The following is a 26,561-nucleotide window of genomic DNA, read 5'->3' on the forward strand; positions in this document are numbered from 1 at the left end:
CCAAGGATGCACAGAACCTCTGGGCCAATCACAATGGGATACTTTTCCCACTCATTCCAAGTCAGGCTCATGTCAGCCTCTGATACAATTGGCTGTTAGGATCCCCCTGCCACTTTAGAAATATAGAAATGGGTTCTGCCCTTTATAGCTTAATGGCATTAGGGTAACTGTGAACCTATCTACTGCAGCCTTATACTCCTGTGGGTCTGATGTGCCTATATTTACATGACTCATGCTCAGGATATTTAGAACAGAAATGGGGAGATAAAATTACTTGTATGTTATTGAGAAATTAGGGGTGAATACTCTGTAGTGCAGTAGTATTGGCCTCCAAGTAACAAGCACATCAGTGTGATCTTCACTGTGAATCAGTCCTTCTGAATAACCACTTCTAGTCCTAAAACCATCTTAATACAAAATATGTGTTACTGCTAATTAGTCTGCCTAAGAGTGAAGTCAGTGTGGGTATAGCTGGTCTATGAATGTGTCTAAATGGCTTCAGGACTACAGCCAAATAAATGTTAGGCACAAGGGGTGTGAATTTAGGAAGAATTCAGGATTTACTGGTATAGAAAGCATTAATATCATCTACTGGCTCTCCTAATTGTCTCTAGAATTGCTAACAGCAAACCATTTGTTGTGTGATAATTTTGCATGTTACAAATACACTCTTATTAAGCGTATCTGAGAAGTTTAAAATTGAACTTGCTGGGTGAAATTATTGGAGGATGTTGGAAGATTTGAAAACAATGTTACAGTGAAAAAAATGGTAAAATCTGAGCTGTTTCTGCCAAACTAACTGAGGAGACTTACCAGGACAAGAATGTGCTATTTTCCCCATGTCAGATTGATGATTACTTAACTTGAAGGAGAAGTGGTTAGCTAAATGGGTATTGCAGACTTTTTTCCATTTGAAATATCCATGTATACTGCATGATGAATATAAAATGTTCCACTCTTAATACCATCTTTAGCATTATTTTTATATATATGCATCATCTAAATAATTGCAATACACTTATTTGTACAGGACAGAGATCTCAGAGTGTGTACTTACTCTGCAAGCAGCAGTGACACTGAACTGGAGCCAGAGTATGAAACAAGTTATTTTAGAACTGCAGAGGAGACTTGTGTAGAGTTAACAAAGAACAACAAAGAAGGTAATTGAAAATCTGCACGTAAAAATGTGTATCATCTCCACTCTGACTCAGCAGTAGATAGTGTCCTTTATTGAACTTTCTGTCTAGTTTTCACTTTCTACCCCCAGATCTTACTTCAGTCTAATTTTCCATTAGCTTTTTATTACCTTTCGCTTTTTATTATACACATATCTTTTTTTCCTTTCTTCTACAGTTTTTGCTAGCAGGGGGTTATTTGTAGGTGTTTATGCATAAATCCCTGCAGTGTAAGTAAAAAGAAGTCTTCTGTTACATTATTACAAAATATAAAAGGTGACTATAAAGATAACTTCCTTTTTTTTTCTTTTTAATTATATTAGCCAGTTGAAATAAAGCAATGATCAAGGCCACAGTTTTCCAGTCTCTGTATCAAAGTGCCTAAGTGGAGTGTCTCCCATTGTCCTTCATGTAAATATTGCCATTTTCAAGTATCAAACCTTTTTGCAAGAATTGATGGCAATTTGTAATTTACTGAATTCCAGTAGATAAAAACACATTAAGTTCTTGAGATAATAGTTTTGTGTGCTTAATAACCCAAGAAATTGCTGTCGTCTTGACCACTAGCTTGCTGTGCTGCAAGCTTCGTTTCAAGGCAGATGTCAGCCGTCTGAGAGAGGGAGGAGAGTGGAGCTGGTATCCTTCCTACGCAGCCGATGGCTTCCCTGCAGGAGATAAATTCTGGCAAGTGCAAAGGCCAGTGCAGGGTCTCACCACCACTGGAGCCCTCACAGCTTAAACTGATTCGTAGAAGTTGTGCTGAACCCACTCACAGCAGTGAACTCAACCTAGCAGACATTAGCACCTATAGTAGATACCACAGAATGTATTAAAAATGCCATGGATGGCTAGATACTGTTGACAAACACACTGTGCTGTTCAGTGTCTGCTGGGAGGTGGATTTAAAACATTTGGCTTTTTCAGAGCTAATTCATTTTTTGTGATTCTACCAGAGAGAGAGCAGAGTAGGAAGCCAGGACATTTATTTACATTACATTTTATTACATTACTCCTATAACTTTCTAGTTTTAATCTGTATGAAATGTTGCAAAACATTTAAGTCAGCCCATAAACACTTCTTTTTACAGGTTTACACATCATGTTATAATACAAGAAAGATGTGTTTTGTTAAAGAGATGTGCAGGCACTTTTTTCTGTATTGATCACAATTTGCAAGAAAAGGGGTTTATAGTGTGTAAGCAGTTGCATTAAATGGCAGCAGATTCCAAGTTTAATGATTCCTAAGGGTGACTTGAAGTCACAATTTTACATAGAAAATCATAAATTTTGCATGTATGCCTAAAATTTTGGGCTAGTAACAACTAAAAATCATAATTATGATTAAGACAAATAGAAAAAAATTCTAAAGCATTATTGCAAAAGTATTTCTGCTGTGGTTATTCCTTATGGTCAGGATTTTTGTTCTATGCTCTATAAATGCAGTTCTTACATCATATTAATAACGATAGTTTATTCTGTGTTTAAAGATCTTAGCTTCCTTATGCCCACAACTCAGAATATCCACGTGAGGCTGAGGCATAGGCTGCAGCAAACCAATTCATAAAGGATATTTTTTGATATGTATAGATAATCGTATTTATTAGATAAGTCCCCAAAATATTGATGAAATTTCAATTGGTTCATTCAATTATAATGTTGGAGTGATTTTAATTTTCCATTTATGAGCTGGGAACAGAAAGACTAAAAGACCTAGTGTCCAATGCAAAGGCTATTAAAAGTCTATGATAAGACCTTCATTAATTTAGTGAGCTTTGGATGAGAATCCCGGTATATTGCCCAATGTTACAGAGAAGGTCAGTAGAATAGCAGGGAATATTCCAGGTTCTTCTATTTCAACCATGAAAATGTTTTGCTTCAAATTTCATGAAGGTTTTATCCTGATGCAGTTCTGTTGGAGGCACTGGAGGCAGAGGTTCTTCTAATGCTGTAAGTTCTAAGTAGAGTTTAAGCTTGTGTAACAAGAAGTGTGAGGAAAGAAACTAATGATCATGTAAGCCTCTGTCTCCTGAGCATTTTCATGAAGCTGCAGAAAATTTCTTTGGTTTTGTTTTGATCTTCTGAATAGGTTTTCAGCCTTGGACTTTGAAAACTGAGGTTTTATTCCTAATATTTGTGTATTACAGTAGGATCTGTAACAGGGTAGGACCTGTTTTTTACCTCACCGGTGTATTTTTTATACTGTTGTATTCATTACCTAGAAAGGTAGTGAAAAGGATAGAATTATCAAATATAGTAAAACTGAAAGCCATGCTAGAGGAACTTAGCACATCTGCCATTTAAGACTATTAAGAGAGAAGAACAAAAACTATGACACATAAATAAGTGTAATGATCACCCCAAATTAACTGTCCCTTCTATAATCAAAAAAGAAAGAGAATCAATTCTGGCTGTTTCATGCCATCTCTTTCGCATTGAATATTAAATATGAACAGTAGTCCTATTTATGTGTATTGATTTGAGAGTTAGGAGCCAGTATTTAAATACTGTTATCACATTGAATCCCAGATACCTTAAAACGTTTTAAATACAATTTAAAATTGTAAAATTATATTATAATGTATATAGACTGCAGTTCAACAATTAAAAATGCCATAATAGTATTATTTTTAACATCTCTTACAGCTGAGCAGAAAAAACAGAGTCAGAGAAAGTCATTTCTGGGGAACCCAATGTCAATCTTGGATTTATACCAACACAGTCTCTGTGGCCATTTTGGAGAGGATGGACCTGAACAATTAACACATTACAGTTTAATTGAGCAGCTGAGTGGAGCTTCCAGTAAAGACAGCAAGGGCAAGGAGAAACCAAGTGTGAGTTACTATGATTTTTATATTACTTATCCTTTTCTTAATGATTTTTTTGGTCTCTTTTTTTTTTCCTCATTTTCTTGATTGATAACAAAAAACCGGCGTGACCTGAGGAAGAATAAAAGATGTAAATATTTTTAGAACAGTGTTACATTCTGATGTTCAACTGTCATAGAATCAGACTTCCAAAATTGACAAGTAGAGGCAGGCTAGCACTAGCACTCTACCGTTAGTTTAAATAAAAGGATAGCAAGAAAACAGAGAATTTAACTTTTAAGACTGCTCCTTCATTTAGTTAGATAATCTGTATAGTAGAACATGAAGTAAATCTTCTAAACATCTGAAGTAGTATCCTGAAAATTCAAATGAAATCATGCTATGGAAGTCAGCTATCTTCTGGTCTCTTTTGAAATAACTCTTGGTGTTAGCTCTGGAACTCCTGATTTGAGGGCTTTAAATGTTATTTTGAAGACCAGTTCTGATCTGATTGGTGGATCTTGATGCTTACTTCATGTGAATCCACTTACTATTTCTGTCTGTAAAAACACTGAACCTGACATCATGAAGTATCAACAACCCTGAATGGCAACTTCTCAGCCTGCTCTTTTCCACCTCTTTTCTCATGCCTTCTCCTCTCATGCTAAGCCTTTCTGACTTTTTCTCTTGTATACTCTAACAAGCCAATTTGTTTGAAAATGGAGCCACCCAGCCATAATACAGTTTAAGCATTTTGCCTCCATGTTCAGTCTTTTTCCCCAGCTCTTCTTTTTAAATAGAAGCTCTTTTGTCTCTGTGTAGCACTCAGCACATTTTGGGTATGTTACATTATAAACAATGGTGGTAGCAGAAAATGATGAATGAGCTGCTGCTTTTGTAGCATACTGGGGTAGTTCATAAGCGAAAAAGAGTATTTATCTCTTCACAAATACCAGTTTACAGCTTCATAAAATCACTGTGCATTGTAACTTCAGAGGTGATTAACCAAAGTTAGAGGGTTTCAAGAATCTGGGCCAAATGTGCAGAAGGAATATGTGGAACAAACTGGCAATGCCAAGTTTGCTCCAACTCTGCTGTCATTAAAGCCACCTTAACTGAATATAAATTGACACACAAGCTTCAAAGAAAAATCCTGAAATTTATCTGCCTCATTTCCTGATCAACCAAATTTCACTAGCACCCAGAATATGATGCAATTTGAACATATTTGGGTCATATTAGAAAGAGCAATTCTTAAAGAATCTGGCTTCATAGCTAGGAAGAAGAGAACTTGAAAAAAAAGGAAGGTAGCAGAAGAGTATTAAAAAGGATAGATGAAAGAAAATGCTTTGAACATACACTTAATTCCTCATCTGGAACATCTAGAAATTCACAGCTTAATTATGCAGATGAGATTAATTGTATATGTATGTATGTATTTATATAAAAATAGATAAAAATCAGTTCTGCCTTCTGAAGGCTTTTACGATTACCAGAGCAGTTAAGATTTTGTTCCACTACAGAGAAGTGGCTCAAAGTTGCATCTACTTTTAATTAATTCTTCTTGTGCCATTTTTGCATATGACATCTCTGCAATGTGCCCAATCATCATCAAAACTTAAACAAAACTCAAACAAAACTCATTAAAGTAGCCTTAGGATCCTTGTAAAAATCAACCATTAAACTAGAAGACAAGATGTAGAACTCAGCACTAGCATTTTTCATGCATTGTGTTGGAGGGCTTTTGAGATTACTCTTTGAGGATATGAAATAGCTCTCAAAACAGCATTGCCTCTCGGTGAACAGTGAAAGCTCAGTAAAGCACTAGAGATTTGCCTATTAGTATTAAACTTTTCAGAATGACAAATGAGAGCCAGTAACCATGAAAAACAGGCTGCCCTGAACTTCTTATTTGAACTAGCACAGCAAATTTTTCTAAGCTGTAATTTGTCCAACCCAAGGAGATCCACAGTCTGTTTAAATTAGAACTGTGTGATCTGGAACATTACACCAAAAACTGAGGCACTTATGGCCAAGAACTGGAAAAAAAAAAAAAAAAAAAGAAAAGAAAAACCCAACAGAAATTGGTGGGGGAGTGGAAATGAAGCTTTCATGGAGATTATTTGGCATTTTGAAAAAGGAGATGCTGCACGCTTTGAATTTCATTCCCAAATAGTGTGTGAAGCCTTTAAAAACTAAAAGAAAAAAAAAACTGTTGTGATGGGCAGAATGAGGATTTTACTCTGCTTGTCGACAGAGCAGGCTGCTGTATCAGTTCCTCAGCTCAGCTAAATTGGACTGTACATCACTGGTACAATAGTGGCTTCAGACTGGGTGCTTTAATGAGACATTCTGGTGGGAAGCTCGGTTAACCCACTAACTGTCTTAGGAATTGTCTCCTCACTGAACATATTCACCAGCATTGCCCCAGCATATATACACAACAAGTTTTATCAGCAAAGAAGTATTGCATGGGAGGAGTTGCAGAAGGGAAACAACCAGTGGGCAATTGCTGTGAAAAAGGGACACTGCATGAGCAGTTAGAGGAAGCAAAAAAGGCTTTTACATGTTGAAAGGGGAAATATTTATTGTTCCAGTTTCTTATCTGCCAAGTCTTAAAAAGCATCCTGGTTAAATTCATTTGGCAGTGAGACCAATTTTATTTTGCATTTATTTTGACCTGGGAAACTTATTCTGAAATAATGTCATCATTTCACTGCAGAATTTTGGACAAAAAACAAACAACAATTTCAAAGAAAGGGATAAGATGCATGGAATGATGGGCATAAAACTTTCACTTAAATAAAGAGTCATGGTGTATTTGCCTCATGTAAGATTTTCAGACCAAGAAACAGTAATTTTTATGTGTATCAAATTTATTTTAATTGAACAGTAACTTCTCTGATTTAGTAAAACATGCATAGCACCTGATCTAAAGTCCACTGCAGTCAGCCCATGGCAGACACCTGTCCAGTGCAGCTTCAGTGAGGCCTGCATTAAACAGCTGTTCCTCTTCCTTGCAGCAGTAGCTGTGCCTTGAGCAGTTTCCTGACATCATGATTGCTACCATATTTTTGCAAGGAAGAAATTCTTTCACATTTCAATGACCTTATTGTTTAGACTTTAAAAGCTCAGTGGTTTATTTTTTCCTCATAAGAATTCAGAAAACAAGATAAATTTCCCTCACCCAGGCCCATTGTTTATGAACAATGAGAACTAATACAGGACTTCTTGTCATCTTCTTTATTCCCTTGGAGAAGTAACTGAGATGGTCAAAGATTTTATTACTTAATCATCCTTATGAGCCTGAAGCATCATGAAAAATATATCTTCTTCTCTATTCTTAACCAGCCACCACATAATTATTTTTTGTAATACAGCCCTTCTTGCTTTCCTTTGTCCCTATGTATTACTCAATTTGTGTCACCATCAAGGCTTGCTTGTATTTCAAGGCGTGACTTGAGCACTTTAAAGAAAAGACACTTTGTGGAAGAGGCTGGTGCCTAACACAGGTATCTAAATCCCCTTGTTTTCCCTCAGTTATGATAACATATGTAACAAATGTGACATTTCTGGCACAGCTACAATGTTAACTGCATCAACAATTTAACTAGGAGGCTCATTTAACAAAAGAGATTGTATGTGCAATGTGAAGTTACGGTCTTATTCAACACAGCAGAGTTTGTATGTGTTGTAGAGATGATTCATGAAGGAGATCAAATGCTCAAATCACCGTGTCTTGCAATTCAAGTGTATATTAGAACTCACTGGCAAATACAGGAAAAGGAAGAATTAGAGAAGTTGCTGCTGGTTTGGCTGCACTTAGAAATGGGACTGATGTGGCGGCATTCCCAGATAAACTCAAGGTTTTTTTACAGCTGAGTAAGCTGACTGGGAGTTAATGCTATATGATTGACTCATTTTGCTCACAAGGCTTCTAATGCATTGTATTAACAGAAGGGAATATCCACAGAAGGACTAGAAGCAAGAATAAAAAAGTTTGGTAATTGCACAGCACTTGCCATCTTCAAGGATCCCAGAGCACTCAGCTGATTGTATAGAGGATCTTCCAGCCTTCCTGAATTGCAGCAATAATTAAAACAGTCTAGACACCTCTGTAGGCTACACTAAACAAGAATAAGGGGAAAACAAAAGGCAGGCATGAGGTGCTTCTGTGTCTCATTCTGTGTCTCATCTCTCACAGAGATCAGTAGGTCTTGAGCTAGGGTATGAATTAGCAGGACACCGGGAACATTCAGGTAATTAGGCAGATCTTGCAAAACATGCCGCAAAGTTTATGTGCATGATTTGGGTTCTCTGAGTCACTTTCTGGAGGTGCCTTACTCTCTGAAAGAGAGAAGCTCATAGGGTCCTAAATAAAGCCTTCTTAAAAGACATTCTTAGGCTCTTAAAAATGGAGCCCCTCTTAAAAGACATTCTCCATATTTAAATGTCTGAAGTAGCTCCAGGGAGACAGTGTACACTCTGCTTTCACAGAGAACTAAATCTTTTTAACATTCTCAGATATGTTGAAGGAAGGATTCCACTTGCCACATATGGAAAAACCTAAGAGAATGAGTTTAGTCCAGCTAACAGTTGGAAGAGCTGCATCCTAAGAGTTCAAAGTAGGAAGGTGTATTGACCTATGGAACTACTTGCTTTCTTGCCTTGACAAGCAAAAGGGAGCCTATGCAACTAGCTTGTACTGAATACCAAACTTTAAACTCAAAGTCAGCAAGATGAACATTGCCCCAAGCTTTCCTCTGTGGGGAACTAGTAAAAAGTAGCTGTTGTAGCTACCATTTGTATTTTAGAGAGTGAAACTGCACCTCAGTGTGCCCTCAAGTGAGCAGTAAATAATTACCTTGCTTATACTTTCTTAATAATGAGAGTTCCTGCAGCTGGGGCAGCACTAAGTATCAGGCTACTTGTTTGGTCTCAGGATCTCAGTTTCACTGTCTGTAAACTTGGGACTGCAATACCTATCTCATGTTACAACCAGCAAGAAAACAGTAAATGCTCTAGGTGACCTAGGTCTTGTCTTGTCTTGTACAATGTGTGGGTTACTGCAAATACAGAATTTGAAGCAACTCCTACAAAATATTAAACTAGAAAGTAATAGAAGATACAAGGTGTCCCTTGTCAATAATAGAAAGTTCCTAGATGGGCTGGATCAAATCCAGTAATTGGTTGATTATGGATTTCTATGTAATTCAGTCTACTGCGTATCAAGCACAGAAACCTCACCTTCTCCTTGCTATTTGCCTTGCCTTGCTTAAAAGAGAGGAAGGTGATGAGTCGAGGAGGGAATCAGTTTTATTTCCTTTCCCAGCCTTGATGAATGCCAGATGTTAAGGAAGATACTGCCATTGTACAACTTTTAGATGGGGAATAAGTCTGCAGACCCATTCACCTGTCTTTCGTGTTTTAAGATCAATGCTTTCCTTCTGTGTAAGGAATTAGCACATCAAATCATTGCATATGTTTTTGGAGGTGGTCTATTAATGTAAACATCAGTTGATGCCAGCCTAGAACCAGACATTCTAAGACAGTCAGGATCTGATATCTTTTCATCCACCCTGTCACAAAAACTGAAAATAACATTTACTGTATTTATGCTTTTGTATTCGATCTCCAAAACTCACATCATTAGCACAGGATGTGTATCAAAGATCCAGCAACAGTTTTGTAAAGGACAGTATTACAAAGGGAAGGTAAACTACCCAGCAGACGTGTATGTCCATCTAGGAGTCAGCACCTCTATTTCAAAAGCAGAGCAAACTGCTCTGACTCCCCCTCCCCCTCCTCCCCCCCACTCCATTCCCTAAATGTGGTATGTATGGGGGTCTTTAAGCTACATGTTTCCATTTGTCAAATTGTCTCAATAGAATTTACCCACTGACAGGCTTGGAGCTGCGAGGCTTCCTTTGTATTTAATCAAAGGTTTTTGATTCTCAGATGAATGATGCAGTACTTGTTCCATCATAGTAAAGACTGTCTGAGTAATTACCCAAGTTGATGTAAGATCCATTGTCAGGGGAATTTTATAGGAGTATTTGACAACATAAGTGACAAAAACCACGGGAGCATGCTCTGCTAAGAAAACAGATTTTACCATACCACCCATGGGAGTAGTACAGAATTAAAAATATTTTTACTAGCCTCAAGTCTGATTCAACTCATATGGGGAAATGTGAAATGAGAAATAAGCTATGATTTCTCCAGACATCAACAAGTCCCACATCTCTGCATGGTTGTTTTTTTCCCCTGCATAGGGCAAGTTCACATTCTTAGACCTGCTGGTAAGCCTTATATGCCTAATCAGGTCCCATTGTTTCTAGTATCTCGCCGTCAAAGTTGCCCTCAAAAGTAAAGTGAAGAGACAGCAAAACAAACAATTTGAAGACTGCTAGGCAATCTCCTGGGACCAAAGTCTCACTTGATGTGTATCACTTAAAAGAAATGTTGTGTAGTGTGGAAGAACATTCTTACAGTTAGCCTGAGGAACTAACTTGGCAACAATAAAAAGCTGCAGTTATACAGAGACTCATTTCTCTCCCTGTGCCTTCTAGGTGAAACACTGAGGCTTCTTACACTGCTGAGAGTTTTAGTAAAAAGTCAGGCAATGGAAAATGGCTCAGCAAGGAGGATGGTAACATTCTGCATAACTTTTTAAAGTTTTTAAAAGGCTGTGGCAAGGCAAAACAACATTTTGAAGGCAGAGTCTATCAGAGAAAGTAGCGCTTTTAATGTAATGCAAGGGATATCTTTAGAAAAAGCATACCCTAAAAAAAAAATGGAAGCTGTTATCTGCTGATGCGGTTCTGCTTCTAGCACTAATGGACTCAGTAGTTTTAGTATTGTGCACCAAATCCCATTCTAAGTAGCCCTCCAGCTGGTGTAAAAGTTCTATTTTATGTTTGGTTAGTGTATTTATGGGAACGGGTAGGTGGCGACATTTAACTCAAGTATCTTCTAACACAGTGTTTTAAAAGAGTATTTGGATATTGGTGAGGGACAGAAAGTCTTTGGCATAGTACAGCAGGCTGGGTGGCATTTAAAACACATGGTGTGCAAGGCTAGCAGAAGAATAGTTTGGATGTGAGTCTGAAAGAAGATGCGGAGGAAGTGAAAAGCTGCAGCTACAAGAGGAAAGTAAAGGGCTTGAAACATCACTGGAATGTAGGTGCAGTTCTGGTGGCTATGGCACAGTGTCATATAACGCTAAATCCCCAGATAACTCACAGCACCAAGTGAAGTGTGCCCATGTAGTTTGTCAAGTGCCAAATGCAGATGTGTGAGCTTTTCTGATTTAAGGCAACGCACTGAGCTGTCCTGTGACCACAGCTGCAGTGTTGTGCTCACTGAATATAACCCCTTTGGCGCTGTAAGGAGGGAAGAACTTGGCTCCTTTTGAGTTGGAAATCTTGCTCACTGGAGCAGAAACCCCATATCCCACCATCTCAGCAAGTAATCTCAAATTACAGAGAGAACCTTGTCTTTTCAGCATGTAGGAGTGGCATAACCTCATTACCCACTGTCCCAGATGTCACAGAGTTGTGCAGCTCATTTCCTGGAGTCCCCAGAGGAACGGTCCAAAACTGCTTACATACAAATGCCCAGAGCAACACGGAGCTATACAGAGCTAATTCACAGTGAGCCTGCTTGGGCACAGTATTAGCACAGCTCCTTTATGGCCTGGTTACTGTGGGACATTTCTCAGCAGGGCTGAGTCGCTGCAATAAGCAGTGTTGATAAGACCCCACTGCATTTGGTCCCAGCCCACCCAGCTTGCTCACCGATACCTTCCATCACACTGCACTGTGCCTTGCAGATACACTCTGACCATTATAGTGTCTATTTGACTATATAACTGAAGATTATGTAAGGATTTAACAGCCACTGTGGATCCTAGCTGTAAGTAGGCAGATCTTTTAGTCTAATAAGTACCAAAAGTATGTATTGAAGTACCATTTGCTAGTGATTTCCCTGAGTGAAAAATGTTCTGAGCCTATTTTTCAAAGGTTTGACAGATGGAGCTGCTGTGATTTGCAGCATGGCCCAAAGTGCACTTAATGTTGTTGCCATTTGTAGCCAGACACTCTTCAGTCCTCCATCTTTGAAAATAAAACTTTCGGTTTCATTTCTCTCTGTGTTGAACTGGAATATGACAATAATACTGTAGGCCAAAATGGAATTCAAGGCACATTAACAGCAACAAATGATAACTATTAGTAAGCTTGTGAGATAGTGGAATTGCTATAATGGTAGAAATGATATTAGTAATAAAAAATTCCATGATTCTATGAAAAAAACAGCTAAAAAATAAATTGGATACAATAAACATTAGATTGACGCAATCAAGATAAGAGCAGTAGGGCAGAGAGGTACTCAGCGAGCTTTGTTTTCTGAAGCTGAAAAACATTTTGACTCCAAGAGGAGCATGTGATTCGCAGAGTTAAATGAGATTAATAATACTGTGATTTTTTTTTATTTATTTTTTCCAGCTGAAACTTGCCTTCCCTGTCTATAGCAGTGATATGTTTTGCATAAAGCACTCAAACATAGAATCATAGAATCATAGAATAGTTAGGGTTGGAAAGGACCTTAAGATCATCAAGTTCCAACCCCCCTGCCATGGGCAGGGACACCTCTCTCTAAACCGCATCACCCAAGGCCTCATCCAGCCTGGCCTTGAACACTGCCAGGGATGGAGCATTCACAACCTCCTTGGGCAACCCATTCCAGTGCCTCACCACCCTAACAGGAAAGAATTTCCTCCTTATAGCCAATCTAAACTTCTCCTGTTTAAGTTTTAACCCATTACCCCTTGTCCTATCACTACAGTCCCTAATGAAGAGTCCATCCCCAGCATCCTTATAGGTCCCCTTCAGATACTGGAAGGCTGCTATGAGGTCTCCACGCAGCCTTCTCTACTCCAGGCTGAACAGCCCCAACTTTCTCAATAGGGAAGGGTAGGAAATGACTGATCTTTTAGTATGAGAGTTCCGTTCTGAGCAAAATACATGAGAAGTAAGTTGCACAGCTGGTGCTACCAGGACTTGTGGCCGTATACTGAAAATATGTTACCAAGCTTTTCCTTTTTTAAGGCTCTGCTTTTTGTTTTCATATGTACACAGACAGTAGTATCCTAATCAAAATAGTCTTTGAAAATAAGGCACATTTTATGGCAAATATCAGCAAAAATCACATTGAAATAATCTGCAGGTGCTTATTCTTTGTTCCACAAGCTGTTTTCATCTCCAAAAAGCAAATCACCTTTTATTTAAATTAGAAATTAGACTGGATTTTCTGCAATATGATGCACAGATTGTATAAATCCTTAAGAAAAAAATATCAGTTAAACATTTTTTAGAAACTGAAAATACTCTATAGCAAGTCCCAATGTGAAATATTTTATTTCTTACTATATTTTTAGGCCCTGGTACATGAATTCCAGGTCTTGTGCATAATTCATATTCTTTTAATGGAACGTAATATTTGTATTTGGTGGAAGAAACAAGTATGGGATTTATCAGACTTATCAGCAAAAAACTGACACAGAGAAGTTTGGGAAGTTCGTAAGATATAGCCATGTAATTTAAATGTCTAATTACCTTTCACAAAGGCTAAGACAAGTAACATAAATTTTCATAGCACATGTGAGAGTCCTCCCAGCTGGAACTGCCTGTCAATCCATCAATGACCAAGACACATCCTGATAGCCCTATTTCCATTAGTGCCACCTTCTCTGCATTACTGCATTCTTTGATCATTGATAGAGGTCACTAAGACTTTTACATACTATAAAAAGCCTTCAGAACTTCCCTTAACTACTCTAGTGTTATTCTCAGCAAATAAAACCTCAAGTGATTATTTGAATAATTATCTGAATAATTGCCAAACATTTAAAAGTTATTTTTCTGATGTCTTATTACATACTCGCATATCCTTGGGTTATTGAATGAATGCTCTGTAAAGCATATCGTAAAAAAAGACCTCAGATGGATTTGGGTGGATGAATAATAAAGCAGAAGTGGGTGGGAATGAAGAAATTAAATATGAATATATTATACTGATGAGCATTATGAAATTAAAATGTTAACCATGCAGTAATAGCCTATGATATGTCTTAGAACAGGAACGTCTAAACTTTACCAAGAGACTGTATCTGCAGAAAAGTTACCAGATTGGGAAACTTGTTAGCACATGTACTAAGATGCAAAGCAGGTTTGAAATGTAAGAGCCTTTCAGACAATGTCTGAAACTGAGGAATAGAAGTAGCTGAGCAGTCAGCTTCTTGATCATGGTGGCAAGAATTATGTTGCCCTACACAGCCTAACTGGAGAGTCTTGTTTGTGGCCCCTAATTACTAAAAATATAGGACAGTTTTTTTCAAGCTTCATTTCCTAATGGCTGTGCCTAAATTTGTATTTAGACACTTCAGCTGCCCAGTTTTCAAAGGTGCTAGAAATCTGCAGCTTTTGCTGGTGTCTCCAACAGATACATATATTTGGATCCTGTGAAAATCATGGTATTTATATAGGTGCTCAAAAATTGGTTTAGATATTCTTTCTCTATCTGGCAGAATTTTGATCTGTAGCATCCCACTTCTGCACATTGGTTCTGTGGGGAATGTCATGGAACATCAGCAGACATTTTCCCCTGAGTTAAAAGGAAGGCCAAATAATGTGTATTTTTCCATTTGGTCCTAGAGCATCAAGATCAAGTAATAATTAAACTTCCTGTATTTTTAAACCCATTTCTTTATTGTATTTTTCATAACATTAGTGTATGAGCAACTAAAAAATGATAAAACTTCCATCTGTATCATTTTACAGGGTATCTTTATTATTACTCTTACTGGAACATCATACTTCTTTCCACGTTTCTGAGAACCACTATAACAAGCCAGGGTATCAGAGAGTTCAGCATTTATAATATAGCATTTCTATAAATAAAATCCATTATAAAATCATGGAATCTGTATTACGACATCATTAATAGCGCAGTGATGAAAACAGAGGCAGCAGAGCTATCCAAAGAACAGCAGTCACCATCTGAAAGCTGCATGATATGGAGAGCTGTAGCCTTTCTGCTTAACTGCTGAAGACTAGATAGCCTTTAGAGGTCCTGTTTGCTCATGGTAGTTTTATCACTTGTAGTGGCGATACTAGAAGATGAAGTGCCTGTCTGTGCAGGAAATTTAGGTATGAAGACACCTTCTTGTCATGTTTTACAAGGCAGATGCTGTTAGTTTTCTTCCTTACATTACATAAAAACTATTTGGTTGCTCAGTATGTTTTTTAAGTGGAAAGTGATCTAATAGTGATGTCATCTACTAGTATCACACACTGCATTTAGCTTAGCAGTGTCCTTCTGTCCCTGTGAAAGTGTTTGGGAACCCATATATTCTCCAGCACAGCCAAAAACTTTGATACCAAGTAGGGAATGCTCTGGACTTGGGATTTCAGGTATCTCCTGTCATTCCTGTGGGAGATAGAGCTTCCTTTGCCTCCATATCCTGTCTCTTTAGAAGGCAGTCAGTCATAGCATCTGGATGTCAAAAGACAGAATAATACAGATTTATGAATGCATCATTATACAGATAATTACCATTCAGATTTACTCAGGGGCAGAAACTACTCAGTGTCCGCTAGCCCTATGACACAGGGCATGAACAGACGCATCTCTATATGCTCTGGATAGCAGAAAACCCTTGAGCTTTTACACAAGGCAGTCCAATAGAAATAAAATCATAGAGAACTCAAATTGATACATCAGAGTCTGGCTTGCTGTTGCTGGTGGCATTAGCATTTGCTAACCTGTGCTAAGCCAATTTTGTAAGACAGTTGGGAGTTTAACAAACCTATGTCAGCTTGTATTTTGGAAGAATCTCAAGCATGGGGGAAACTGGTCATGTTCTGCTCATTGCAGCAGATGGTATCCCATTTGGTGTTTGTTAGCTTTGTTTGCAGCTCAATATTTTGTTTCTAGGGGAACTCAGTAAGTTAAATAATTTATCTCTCTAATGCATTAGGAGTCTGATCCAAAGTCTACTGAAGTCAGTGCAAAACATTTGATTAACTACCACATACACTGGATAAATGCCATGTCCTGTATGTTGAAGAGCACTTCAGATGGTCTCTAGAGAGAACAGTACAGGCCTCTGTCATTCCATGAAGAATTTTTTGCCTGCAAAGAAAAAAAAATAAATAAAAAATTCAATAGTGACAAAAAGCTTATCAGTTTGGAGTGGAGGGCTGGAGATCAGGCTGAGGTTCTGGCTGACTGTCCAAATTGCTAAACCTCTTTTGCTATTAAATTCACCATTTTTAAATAAAGTATATAAATAATACCTTCCAGCTGCATTTAGAATTCAGTCCAGTACTGTTAGCAGGCTGCTTTGAGGGCTTTGAAGGCCCCACAGCAAAGCTAAGCAAATAATCATTGTCATTTAATATTCTCATCAAGCATTCTTACCCAAGATGGGATCTTGCATTACAAAGGCTAAAACCACAAACACATCATCCCTTTGCTGAGGAATTTTCAGAATGTCAGAAGCAAATTCACACCTGGATCCTGCAAAGAGTTTTCCATAAGCAGAACTACACCTACTGCCTTCAGCAGTCCTGCTATCCGTGCAAGGCTCCTAACAGTGTCTGTACACAGAGGAAATTTTTAATCCATACTTACACATATCTGAATCCTGAATAATCTAAAATATGGAAGAAATCAACACTTACAATATTTTAATTTTTCTGTATTCCAGTAAATGTCAAATGCCACTTCATTTTCAGCAATGCTTTTCAAATTACTCATTTGCTAGTGGGGCCTGGGAATGGCTTTATTCTGTATTTTTATCCAGATACCCTGTTTGTATCACCCTTGGTCATTCAGAAAATGAGTGCATATTAGTTTTACATGAGTTTCATGTGTCTGTGTGAATTCCAGTTGTATTTTAGTCCTCCTAGTGGCCTATTATATTAATAATCTTATAATCTGTATTTTAGGCATAGGAACATGTTCTGTATTACTAGTACCTCACAAGAGTTTGCAGCATTAATACTGCAATAACACTTCTGTCTTGCTAAGGTCAATAAATCTTCTAAAGCCTTTGTCCACAAATCCATTCCTGTGGCTGGCTAGCACTTCACATACACATTTCTTTATACCCAATTGTAGCAAAACGAGTACAAAAAATACTGCATTACTGTGTCACTGGAGGAATTCCACGGTGAGAACAGGAGCTGCTTGTCCTGGTTTCTCACACCAAATTCCTTCTTTGATCATTCCCAACAAAGGTTTCCTCACAGCCATATAGACCCCAGAGAAATGGGATTCCCAGTATATGTTTTCACTGTCTCCTTTCTCTGAAAAAGCCTCCTTGTCAAAGTAATACCTCATATTCAAAGCAGCTACTTTTATAGCTTAGGTGGACTCAGCACAAATGTTTATCAGCCTTCCGGATCTTGTTAGCTGCTTAACCTCAACCTTGCTGGTACCCAGAAAAGGCAAAGATGTAAAGTCAAAAGTCTGTCCAGCACACTTGTCCTTGACCCCTTTCTGTTTCAAGGCTGTGACCCTTACAGAAATTTGCAACCACTAATGCCTCCTACCAGATCCAAGTGAGAGATGTTCCGTATGCCTGGCTGAAATACAAAGCAGAATAGAGGTTCTCATGACCAGGAACAGATGTACTTGTGTCTAAAAGATGAAGCAAACAAATCTAAACGTATAAATTAACTTAAACTCTCCTTGGATCACAGCCAAATGATATGTGTGTTAATCAGAATGGGATGTGTATCACCGATTTAATTTTGTGAGGAGGCAAGTTGAACACTTCATAAATCTCCCAGCTCTAGGAACTTCCATATGCATCTTGAGCAATGGTCATCTTGCTGCCCAGCATTACTCTGCTTAATTCACAATGTTTCTTTTCGATCATCCTTTAGAGCTGGGCAAAGGACTATCATCTACAATCTGCATTTGTGATGTGAATTGCCTATTCCTTGCATGTAGCCCTGTCTCTTTTGTTTGCTTTTGAATTAATTCACATAGTTACCGAGCCACAGTCCAGGACTGTATTCTTGAGTTCCCTGGTAAACATGAGATCAGTTACAATAGTCTTTATTTTTTTTAATTTGCATCAAGATATATTTTAGTCCACTGATTAAATTATTAAATCCAATGTTGTCCTGTTTCTGTTCTTGGTATTGTCACCTCTAGCACAGGCATAGTGCTTTCTCCTTGTAATGGCGGCAGACACCCTGAAACCTATGGATTCTCTGAGAGCAGGCATAATGCAGTATTTGAACATACACCAGGTACTCCATAATCAATAAATGAAATAAAAGGGCCTGTTCCTTGGCTCTGATCTCTCATGAGACAACTGAGAGGGCTGAGGGTGGAAGCTGAATTGTTACTAATATGCAAGTCTTGTTGCTCATGGATGCAGGCAGGATGGGTTACCTGTTTGATATACATAAAGTACGTATTTAAGAGTGTGAATGGCTGGTCCCAGCAGTGGTAGTGGGCAAAGAAAACTGCAGCAATTGGGAAGGAGAGACCAGGGAAGGAAACAAAGAGGACATGAGGCCTGGCTCCACTGCTTTATTGATACCAGCAGCATGTCTGTGGCATATGGACAGTACAGGAATCACAGCCGTGGAGTAACACGTCAAAGGTGAAGTAGAAAAATCTTTGTAATGTAACTGACTGGTAACATTGAAATTTGGCCTTGCAAGTAGACACAGCCAAGAACTCCGCTGGGCTGGTCTCTGAGGTGCCTTACTTGCCTCAAGTCATATCACCATGCTTCCCAGTGCTGCCATTTTAGCACACTTCTTCATCTTTCCATGTGTAAATGATGGGGAAGTAGTTATTGCTTTCCATGTGATATGCCGCTTCCTACCATGTGTGTAGTTTTATAATATGATATGCTTTAAATATGCATATACCATAGAACCAGCCAGGTTGGAAAAGACCTTTAAAATCACCCAGTCCGACCATTCTCCAGCACTGCCAAGGCCACCACTAACCCATGGCACTGAGGGCCTTGTCTACACGGTGTTTGAACACTTGCAGGGACGGTGACTCTAGCCCTGCCCCGGGCAGACTGTTCCAATGCCTGAGCACCCTCTGGGGAAGGAATTGTTCCTCATCTCCAGTCTAAACTTGCCCTGGTGCAGCTTGAGGCCATATCCTCTTGTCTTGTCACTTGTTCCTTGGGATCAGAGAGTGACCCCTGCCTTGCTACAACCTCCTGTCAGGCAGTTGTAGAGAGCAATATGGTCCCGCCTGAGCCTTCTCTTCTCCAGACTAAATCCCCCGGGTCCCTCAGCCATTCCCCATCACACCTGTGCTCCAGGCCCTGCACCAGCTCCATTGCCCTTCTCTGGCCCCGCTGCAGCGCCTGTCTCTTGTGAAGGGCCCAGAACTGAATACAGGATTTGAGGTGCAGCCTCACCAGTGCCCAGGACAGGGGGACAGTCACTGCCCTGGCCCTGCTGCCACACAGGTGCTGATACAGTCTTTTCTCCTTTCTTGTTTCTGTTTATTTGCTTGTTCAGCAGATGTTTCTATGGTTCATGTTCAGCTTTTAGCAAGAGTACCTAGGGTGCACCTGTAACACCTTGCAGTGGACTTTTGTGAGAATAGACAGACTTGCGTCACAGAATGATTTTCTGAGCCAGCAGCACATCACACTGGGCTCATTCTTGTGGCCATGTGCACAAGAAGATTGGTAACACTCCTTTCCTCTTCAGCACTCTGAGTGCGGAAGCCACGTAGGCAAACACCTGCAGCTCCCCATGCTTCCACAGGGAATCCAGGAGCTCATGCCAATGGGCCTGAGTTAACATGTCCTCAAGCACATCCAAAAGTCAGCCATGAATTTCTCAGCTTTTAAATTACATTTTTTAATTTATTATCTTCCAGGGGTTTGTTTTTTTAATTCTTCATTAATTTGGGGTTGGCTATTTAATACATTGTTTGGTTAACTAATTCATGTAGCTGTTTATAATTACTGCCTTACTGTAAAATCATCTTAATAGAAAGTTAGTTGGGTTTTGTTTGTTTGTTTTCTTTCCAGTAGAATAACAAGTTATTTTATTATTCAAGCAAGGCTTACTTCCTGCTGTTTTCAATAAGATTTTTAATAAGTATGTAAATTTAAAAATTAATTTACTGCATAAGTTTGGCAGCATGATTCTTGAACTGACAAAAATTTGATGGATTGTAAAATTATCCTCCATAAAAATCATCAGTCATAGTAAACAGAATTTATCAACCTCTGGTAATTTTACAGCTTTTTCTTCATCTTATCTTCTGTTAGGATCTCACTTAAAATTGATTATAATATAGTACGTTTCTAGAACCATAATTCATTCATAGATTAATTAGAGTTTAGGTTACTATCCCATCATGGCATAGGACATGAGCCAACAGTGTTTTCCAGTTGTTACAGAACCGCAGTAGAGAAACTTTGATTACTGTTCCCATGTGGCTTAACCACCAAGACTAATCACTAATCGAATTCAAAGGACATAAAATGGAACATCCTTCATAGCATTTATTTTCAAGCTGACTTATACTATAGGCTGTTTATTGATACAACTTGGTGTACTGCAATGAACTGAAAATTGCGAGAGGATTTATCCTTCTGCTTTAATTTGGTTCTGCAGCCTGAAATTATCTGAAATTCCCCCTCAGATTCATGTGCATGTTGTGCTTCTGTCCCTCAAAATATTCTCCCCTACAGCAAAGATAAATTGTTTGCATAAATTTAGAAAGTACATGTAAATAAATGTACCGTTACATAGGATTTGATGCAGATGAACTTACACAGAGGTTTCCATCCTGCAATTCATGCTTTGTGTGAATCAGTACTGAAAACTGTGCAGATCATAATGTCAGCTGAAGAGGTGGCAAGTGCAGTCACGTAACCAGCATCATTATTTGCATCTATCCTGTCCCAGTCTTCTCTGATTGCAAAGGAACTGTCATAGTCTCATTGCACAGAAATGACAGAAAACAGTATGCACATAGTTCAGGCTGCAACAGGTTTACTGGGAAGGAAGCTTGGGCTACAGCCTCCTCCTCTGCTGCTTCCAGGAGCCCCTACCACTGCAATATGTGGCATGATTGTCCATCCACATCCCCACATCCATATCCAGAGTGGAAAGGAAAATTACTTCAGGCTCCTAAAATAAACTGTTTTCTTGGAGTGGGGTTTAAGATTGCTTATTCAGATTTTTTTTTTTAAGAATAAAGAAGATCTTGCTTCCAAATCTGGGAATTATCACCTCTGTATTTCTGCTTGGTGAGAGCTTGGAAAAGGTATTATTCTGATGTGTGTGCACTGTGTATGCAAAACATGGAGGCTCCCTCCATAGCAGCTAAATGTGCAGTCACATAGAAGGTAGACTCACGGATCTGGATTCTTTGTCTCTTCCCAACTTTCCTCCTCAGAGGCTAAAAATGAGAACACCATTTGCTGTGGAGCTTACTCTGATGTTTAAATTACCTCTATGAATCATCTTTAAAGCTTGTAAGAAAGCACATTCCCTTTCTTTCCTTTGCAAGTCTTCCAGCAAAAATACATACTCTTCAAATGCCCCTGCAGACATCCTTTGTGTTGCATGCACCAAGAGGACTGTAGACAGCGCAGCCCTCTTAGCGCATACAAGCCAGTTTTCATAGGTCAGAGAGTTATTTCTACATGGTTTCTTCATACTGCTGATTTGCTCTTGGTGCAGCTACATAACATTGCTCCTTGTATATCATCTCCTTCTGTCTTTTTGCCCTTAGGTCAGCTGATGTACCTTGGATAGTCACAGGTTAACCTGAAGTGATTCTAGTCTGGTGCTCCAAAGAGAGGATTACTAGTGTGGAAAATCATTACCCACTACAAATTACCATTTGCAGTACATTCTTGAAGTGCAATTCCGTTTTCCATCAGTATGCTGGGTGACTGACATACAGACATTACAGGCCAGGAACTGAGACATCACTAGAGAGTGAGAGGATAAGTGTCTTTGTAATTACCAAAATAAAAAAAAAGCCAAAGGTGGAAGATGAAGAGGGGTAAGAACACAGCTGATACTTAGGAACAGTAGTCTGGGTATAGTTCAGCCATACAGAAAATGACCCCGATTACTGCAAATGTCAGTGAGATTGTATGTTGTGTGAGTATGATCCTGCATTTACTGAGTTTGAGAGGAATTTTTGCTTCAGTCAAAATGTAGGATAAAATATGTCTCTTTAAGGACTGTATTTTTTTTTAGATTTAAAAAATCTTCTTTTTTTCCCCTTCTTGATTCAGTTCTAAGTATACCAATTAAAAAAAAAAAAGTCCTCTAAACCCCTAATCTAGGATAAAATTGTAGCTCCTTTTTTATAAAGCCTCTTCTTTATTGAAATAATCAGTCATACTTCCATCAAGGTAAGGACAACTACTTTCACTCAGTAGGACAAACCTCTGTATATTTAAATGCTGCATGGTGAAATACAATCTGATGAAGACTGAAATGGTGAAATTACTTAGGACTGCACAGTTCCAGTGCCATTCAGTAGCTTATCACTGGCATTGTAACCTTCAATATAATTCTGTCAAGAAATAGTACTGAACTTCAGATGGTTAAGTTCAGTAATTTTGTCAGCAGTCTTATCTTTCAGTATGTTTTTTTTTCACTGTGATTTTTTCTCCAGTCACTAGAAACAATTTTGTTAGTTAACTCCCTCTACAAGTTAAAGGGTCTCTGAAAAGTGTATCCTATGCATGCCCTGTTCATTTTCAGTCTGTCAGGTTCTAAAAACTGAGTATCAGCTTCCTTTCTCACCATGGACACTTCTTCCTTAATGCCTTCTGGTGAACCTCTGATTGCAGCAAGCATGTCCTGTAGTGAGTAGATTCCCTCTGCGAGAAACAAAACTGGTGATTCTGCCAATGTAAGGTGCTGCTTTACCTTCTGGGGAAAGTACCAGTGTTTAATTCCTTTCCTTTTTAATAAATCTCCTCAACACACTTGATTGAGCATTGTGACCATTTTCCAAGATGTTGCCACTTACAACTGTATTTTCTTACTCCATTTTAAATAGACTTTGTCCATGCACGGTTAATGCAGCCGGTGGCCATTCTGAGGCACTATGAGAAAACAACCACATTTGTGGCATTCCGTTCGTAACTGAGCTGAAGGTAAAAAGCTACATTTGCCAAACCTTGAAACTAGGGCCTGAAAATACTAGTTTATTTAATTAGGAAAACTTCTAAAAGAGTTGGTATATACCTACTCAGGTCAAACAGTCTAGTCATATCAACAAAATAATCATATACTTTGTAAATTATGAGGATGATATTTTTGGCATTACAGTCCTGAATGTACCAAGTCATTTCATCATTTTATTAAAATTATGCTTCTGAAAGCATAAGGCTTAATTGACTATACTATCTTTTATCTCCTAAACCACATAAGAATTCAAGGAATAGACAATGTAAGTCTCAATTGCTCAGTCACCTATTCATTAAGCAATGGCTGTTTTGTCCAGATCTGCAGCTATGAAGCATACACGGTTCATGCTAATCAGCTTTATTTCCTCTAAGGTAATTTACTTACAATTCAGGATCCTCAGAAATGCTGTCCTTGCAATACTAAAATATATTTGTAGATTGTTATACTCTTAAATACAGTAGGCAAGCATTGGTTCTGTTGTCATTACTGTATTACCCATAATGCCAGAAGTGGATGACATGTACCTAGGTATATATGGCCTTCCTATAAACTGCTGAACAGACTAATGAACTTAAAAATAATTCATATCAATGTATTTTTTTCCCCCCGAGAAAAGAAAATGGCACTTACTGTTTATTTTGAAAAACTAATGGTGCATCTTTGGGAATGTCATTGTCTGCTACAGCAAAATATTCATGGGATTTCTGCTCAAATAGAAAAAAGGAAAAGGGGCTCATTATTTAAAAAAATATTTTACTGCCAGTCCAGAAAATAGATGAAAGCCTATGACAAGGGAGAGCAGCGCTTATCTTATTATTTAAGGTTATGCTTTAAAGAGAAAGAAGTTCAAACATCACATTTTTAGCTCAGCTGTAATACAGCAAAGGTCACACAGTTACAGCTTTCACCTCTGTAGTTTCCTGGATGTGACTACAACTATTTTTACTGCAGAGTGTTACCTGTCCACCTGATGTTAAATGAGATCTAGAGAGTGCTCACTTTCCACTGAGAGTCCACCATTGCATTCTGTCCTGCCTAGGTATTACAAAGTTACTACCTTTGGTAGTTCAAAACCAACCCTTTTCATGTTACACCTTTCTGCTTGTTCAAAACCAACCCTTTTCATGTTACACCTTTCTGCTTGCAAACTGGCTGTGTAACACCACTGAATACAGTGAGAAATTATTTCTGATTACACTGGTATGTGTCTGATCAGAATACTGCTCTGTATCTATTTTACAAGAAGCTTTGAACATACTAAAATGTTCTACTAAACAGGTTATATATGAGCAACCTATGAAATGCTGCAACTGCATATCCCACTTAGACCCATTGTGTCATAAGTACAAAGCAATTATAGGACTAGAGGATATCTAAATCGGTAAAACTCTGAATTTAAAATAAGAAACAGTGGCACTGTGGGATCAAGTTTCCCTTGAACATATGCAGACAAAGTACCGAATAGTTTTTAAGAAGGTAAAACTCTAGAAAATCATTTTCCTTAACAGTAAAGTTTAAATAATAACTAAAAAAATAAAAAGTGCACATACTTTGTATCTCCCATTAGAGATCAGATCTGAAATGAAAGACCTTGAGTTATACAATTAAGTATTGATTCTGTTGATCTATATTTAATTCTCATAGCAATTTAGTTGGGTTTATCCAATAGTGTTTTGCAGTTATACTTCACTTGAAGCAATGCCCTTCCTGCTTTTGTGTTAATCTAAAAACTAAATTGCCCAGTGCATGAGAGACATAAGCAAAGTTCATTTTATTCTTGTGTGTAACTTGATTCTGAGCCCTTTAAAGTGCTGGTTAACTAAACTTAGACAGCTGGAAAATATATTTATCCTGCAGAATGGCTCATTGCAAATTCTGGACTCTGACATGCCTTATAAGCATAGCCTGACCTCCAGGCAATCAGGGGTGACCATACAGAAAAACTGGAATTGCTGTTGCATCCCTTTCTGCATGTCAGCTGTGTGGTCCTCTGTACCGTGAACCAGCCCATCCTTCCCTGCTCCTTCCTATTAGACCTGCAGAGCCCTTCTGCCATTCACAACAGATACAGTTGTCACTGCTCTTTGATCACACAGTGCTGAAAATGCATTCTACCCACATGTAACCTCTCATTTTTTAAAGTTTTTTAAAAAATCTAATTTGATGTATTAATGTAGAAATAACACCTATTTATAATGTATCAGTGTAACTGCAGGCTAGTTGTGTTTTCATAATTTGCTGTGCTTGAAGTGACATGCCAGATTTTATTATATCACTAATGGGTTTTAGTTATTCCCTTTAGGATGTTGCCAACAAGGAAACATTATTCTGATTCATGACTCATGGATTTATTTCAAAGTGATGTGACTCGTGATGAATGTCTATATTCTGTCAGATAGTTTTTCTTCTGACGAATAGTCCTTGCTCTCAGGTGGTATAAAGCACCACATACTGACTAACTAAGAAACTCCAGTGGTCAGAAGCTCTCCACTTACAACAAAGTAGAACAACAAATGCTTCCTGTGCCCTAAGGCTATAACAGTATGTATTTTCACAAAAATATAGTTAGTATAAGTAAAACAAGTTATTCATGGATCTGCTTTACAATGATGGGCCAATGCTTTTACAGAGGCACTGTGAAAATCACAGGCCTTTTCTGCACTGTGCCTTTTTTTCTCCTTTAGACCAAAACCTGTGACATGTTTTTACCATTTCCCTTAAGTTAATATTGACCACACCGAACACAGTTAACACTTTCTTTATTCACAGAGCAGAAGCAGGATAATCAGCAGCAAAGGCAACACCTGAAATGGCTATGAGTATACTTCTAAGACGAATCCTGTCTGAGAGCAAGCACATACTGTTGTTTCCATCTTGGCTCTTCCAGCAATGCTGAACACCACCACCAAGTCCTTTTTTTTTTTTTTTTTTCCTGTGGTGATAAACCCACCTGTTTATTATGCAGAAAGTCACTACTAATACAGGAAAGATCAGACTGGAACCCACGACTTGGAGGTTAGGTGCACTCTTACATTATTATCAAACCTCACCCAGTCCTCAAGCATATAAAACCCATCTGATCTGCTGCCAAATGTTCCAATCTGCAGGAAGAGCTACTGATACACATTAGTGTGGCTCTCAAATGCATTAATGAACTAATTACTTTAAAAGGCACAATACTAACGTCTTTGGGCTAAACCCTTGTTCTTCGTTAGATCTGTGACTCTGCTGAAGTTAGTAACAAATGTACATGAACAAAACTAAAGGCATTACTTAACCACAGACACAATTTATCAATCAAATTCTAATAATAGTTTCTTTGGTTTTGTCTTTTGATTCACCTAGCAGCT

At 38.3% G+C, this 26,561-nt stretch overlaps 1 protein-coding gene across 11 annotated transcripts in view; it reads left to right on the plus strand.

Annotated features, from left to right (window-relative positions):
* NCKAP5 (NCK associated protein 5) overlaps positions 1-26,561 on the plus strand; it is a 496,578-nt gene that overhangs the window by 464,714 nt on the left and 5,303 nt on the right. For all 11 annotated transcript variants that reach the window (XM_061349572.1, XM_061349575.1, XM_061349574.1 and 8 more), the window contains 2 exons: positions 1,031-1,160; positions 3,819-4,006. In XM_061349572.1, the coding sequence (XP_061205556.1) occupies positions 1,031-1,160; positions 3,819-4,006 (318 nt within the window). The remainder of the gene's footprint in view (positions 1-1,030; positions 1,161-3,818; positions 4,007-26,561) is intronic.

This window comes from Neopsephotus bourkii, unplaced genomic scaffold, assembly GCF_033783945.1.
Source record: "Neopsephotus bourkii isolate Nb327-2 ecotype Australia unplaced genomic scaffold, CSIRO-AGI_Nbou_v1 NB_450, whole genome shotgun sequence".
Taxonomy (NCBI): Eukaryota; Metazoa; Chordata; class Aves; order Psittaciformes; family Psittacidae; genus Neopsephotus; species Neopsephotus bourkii.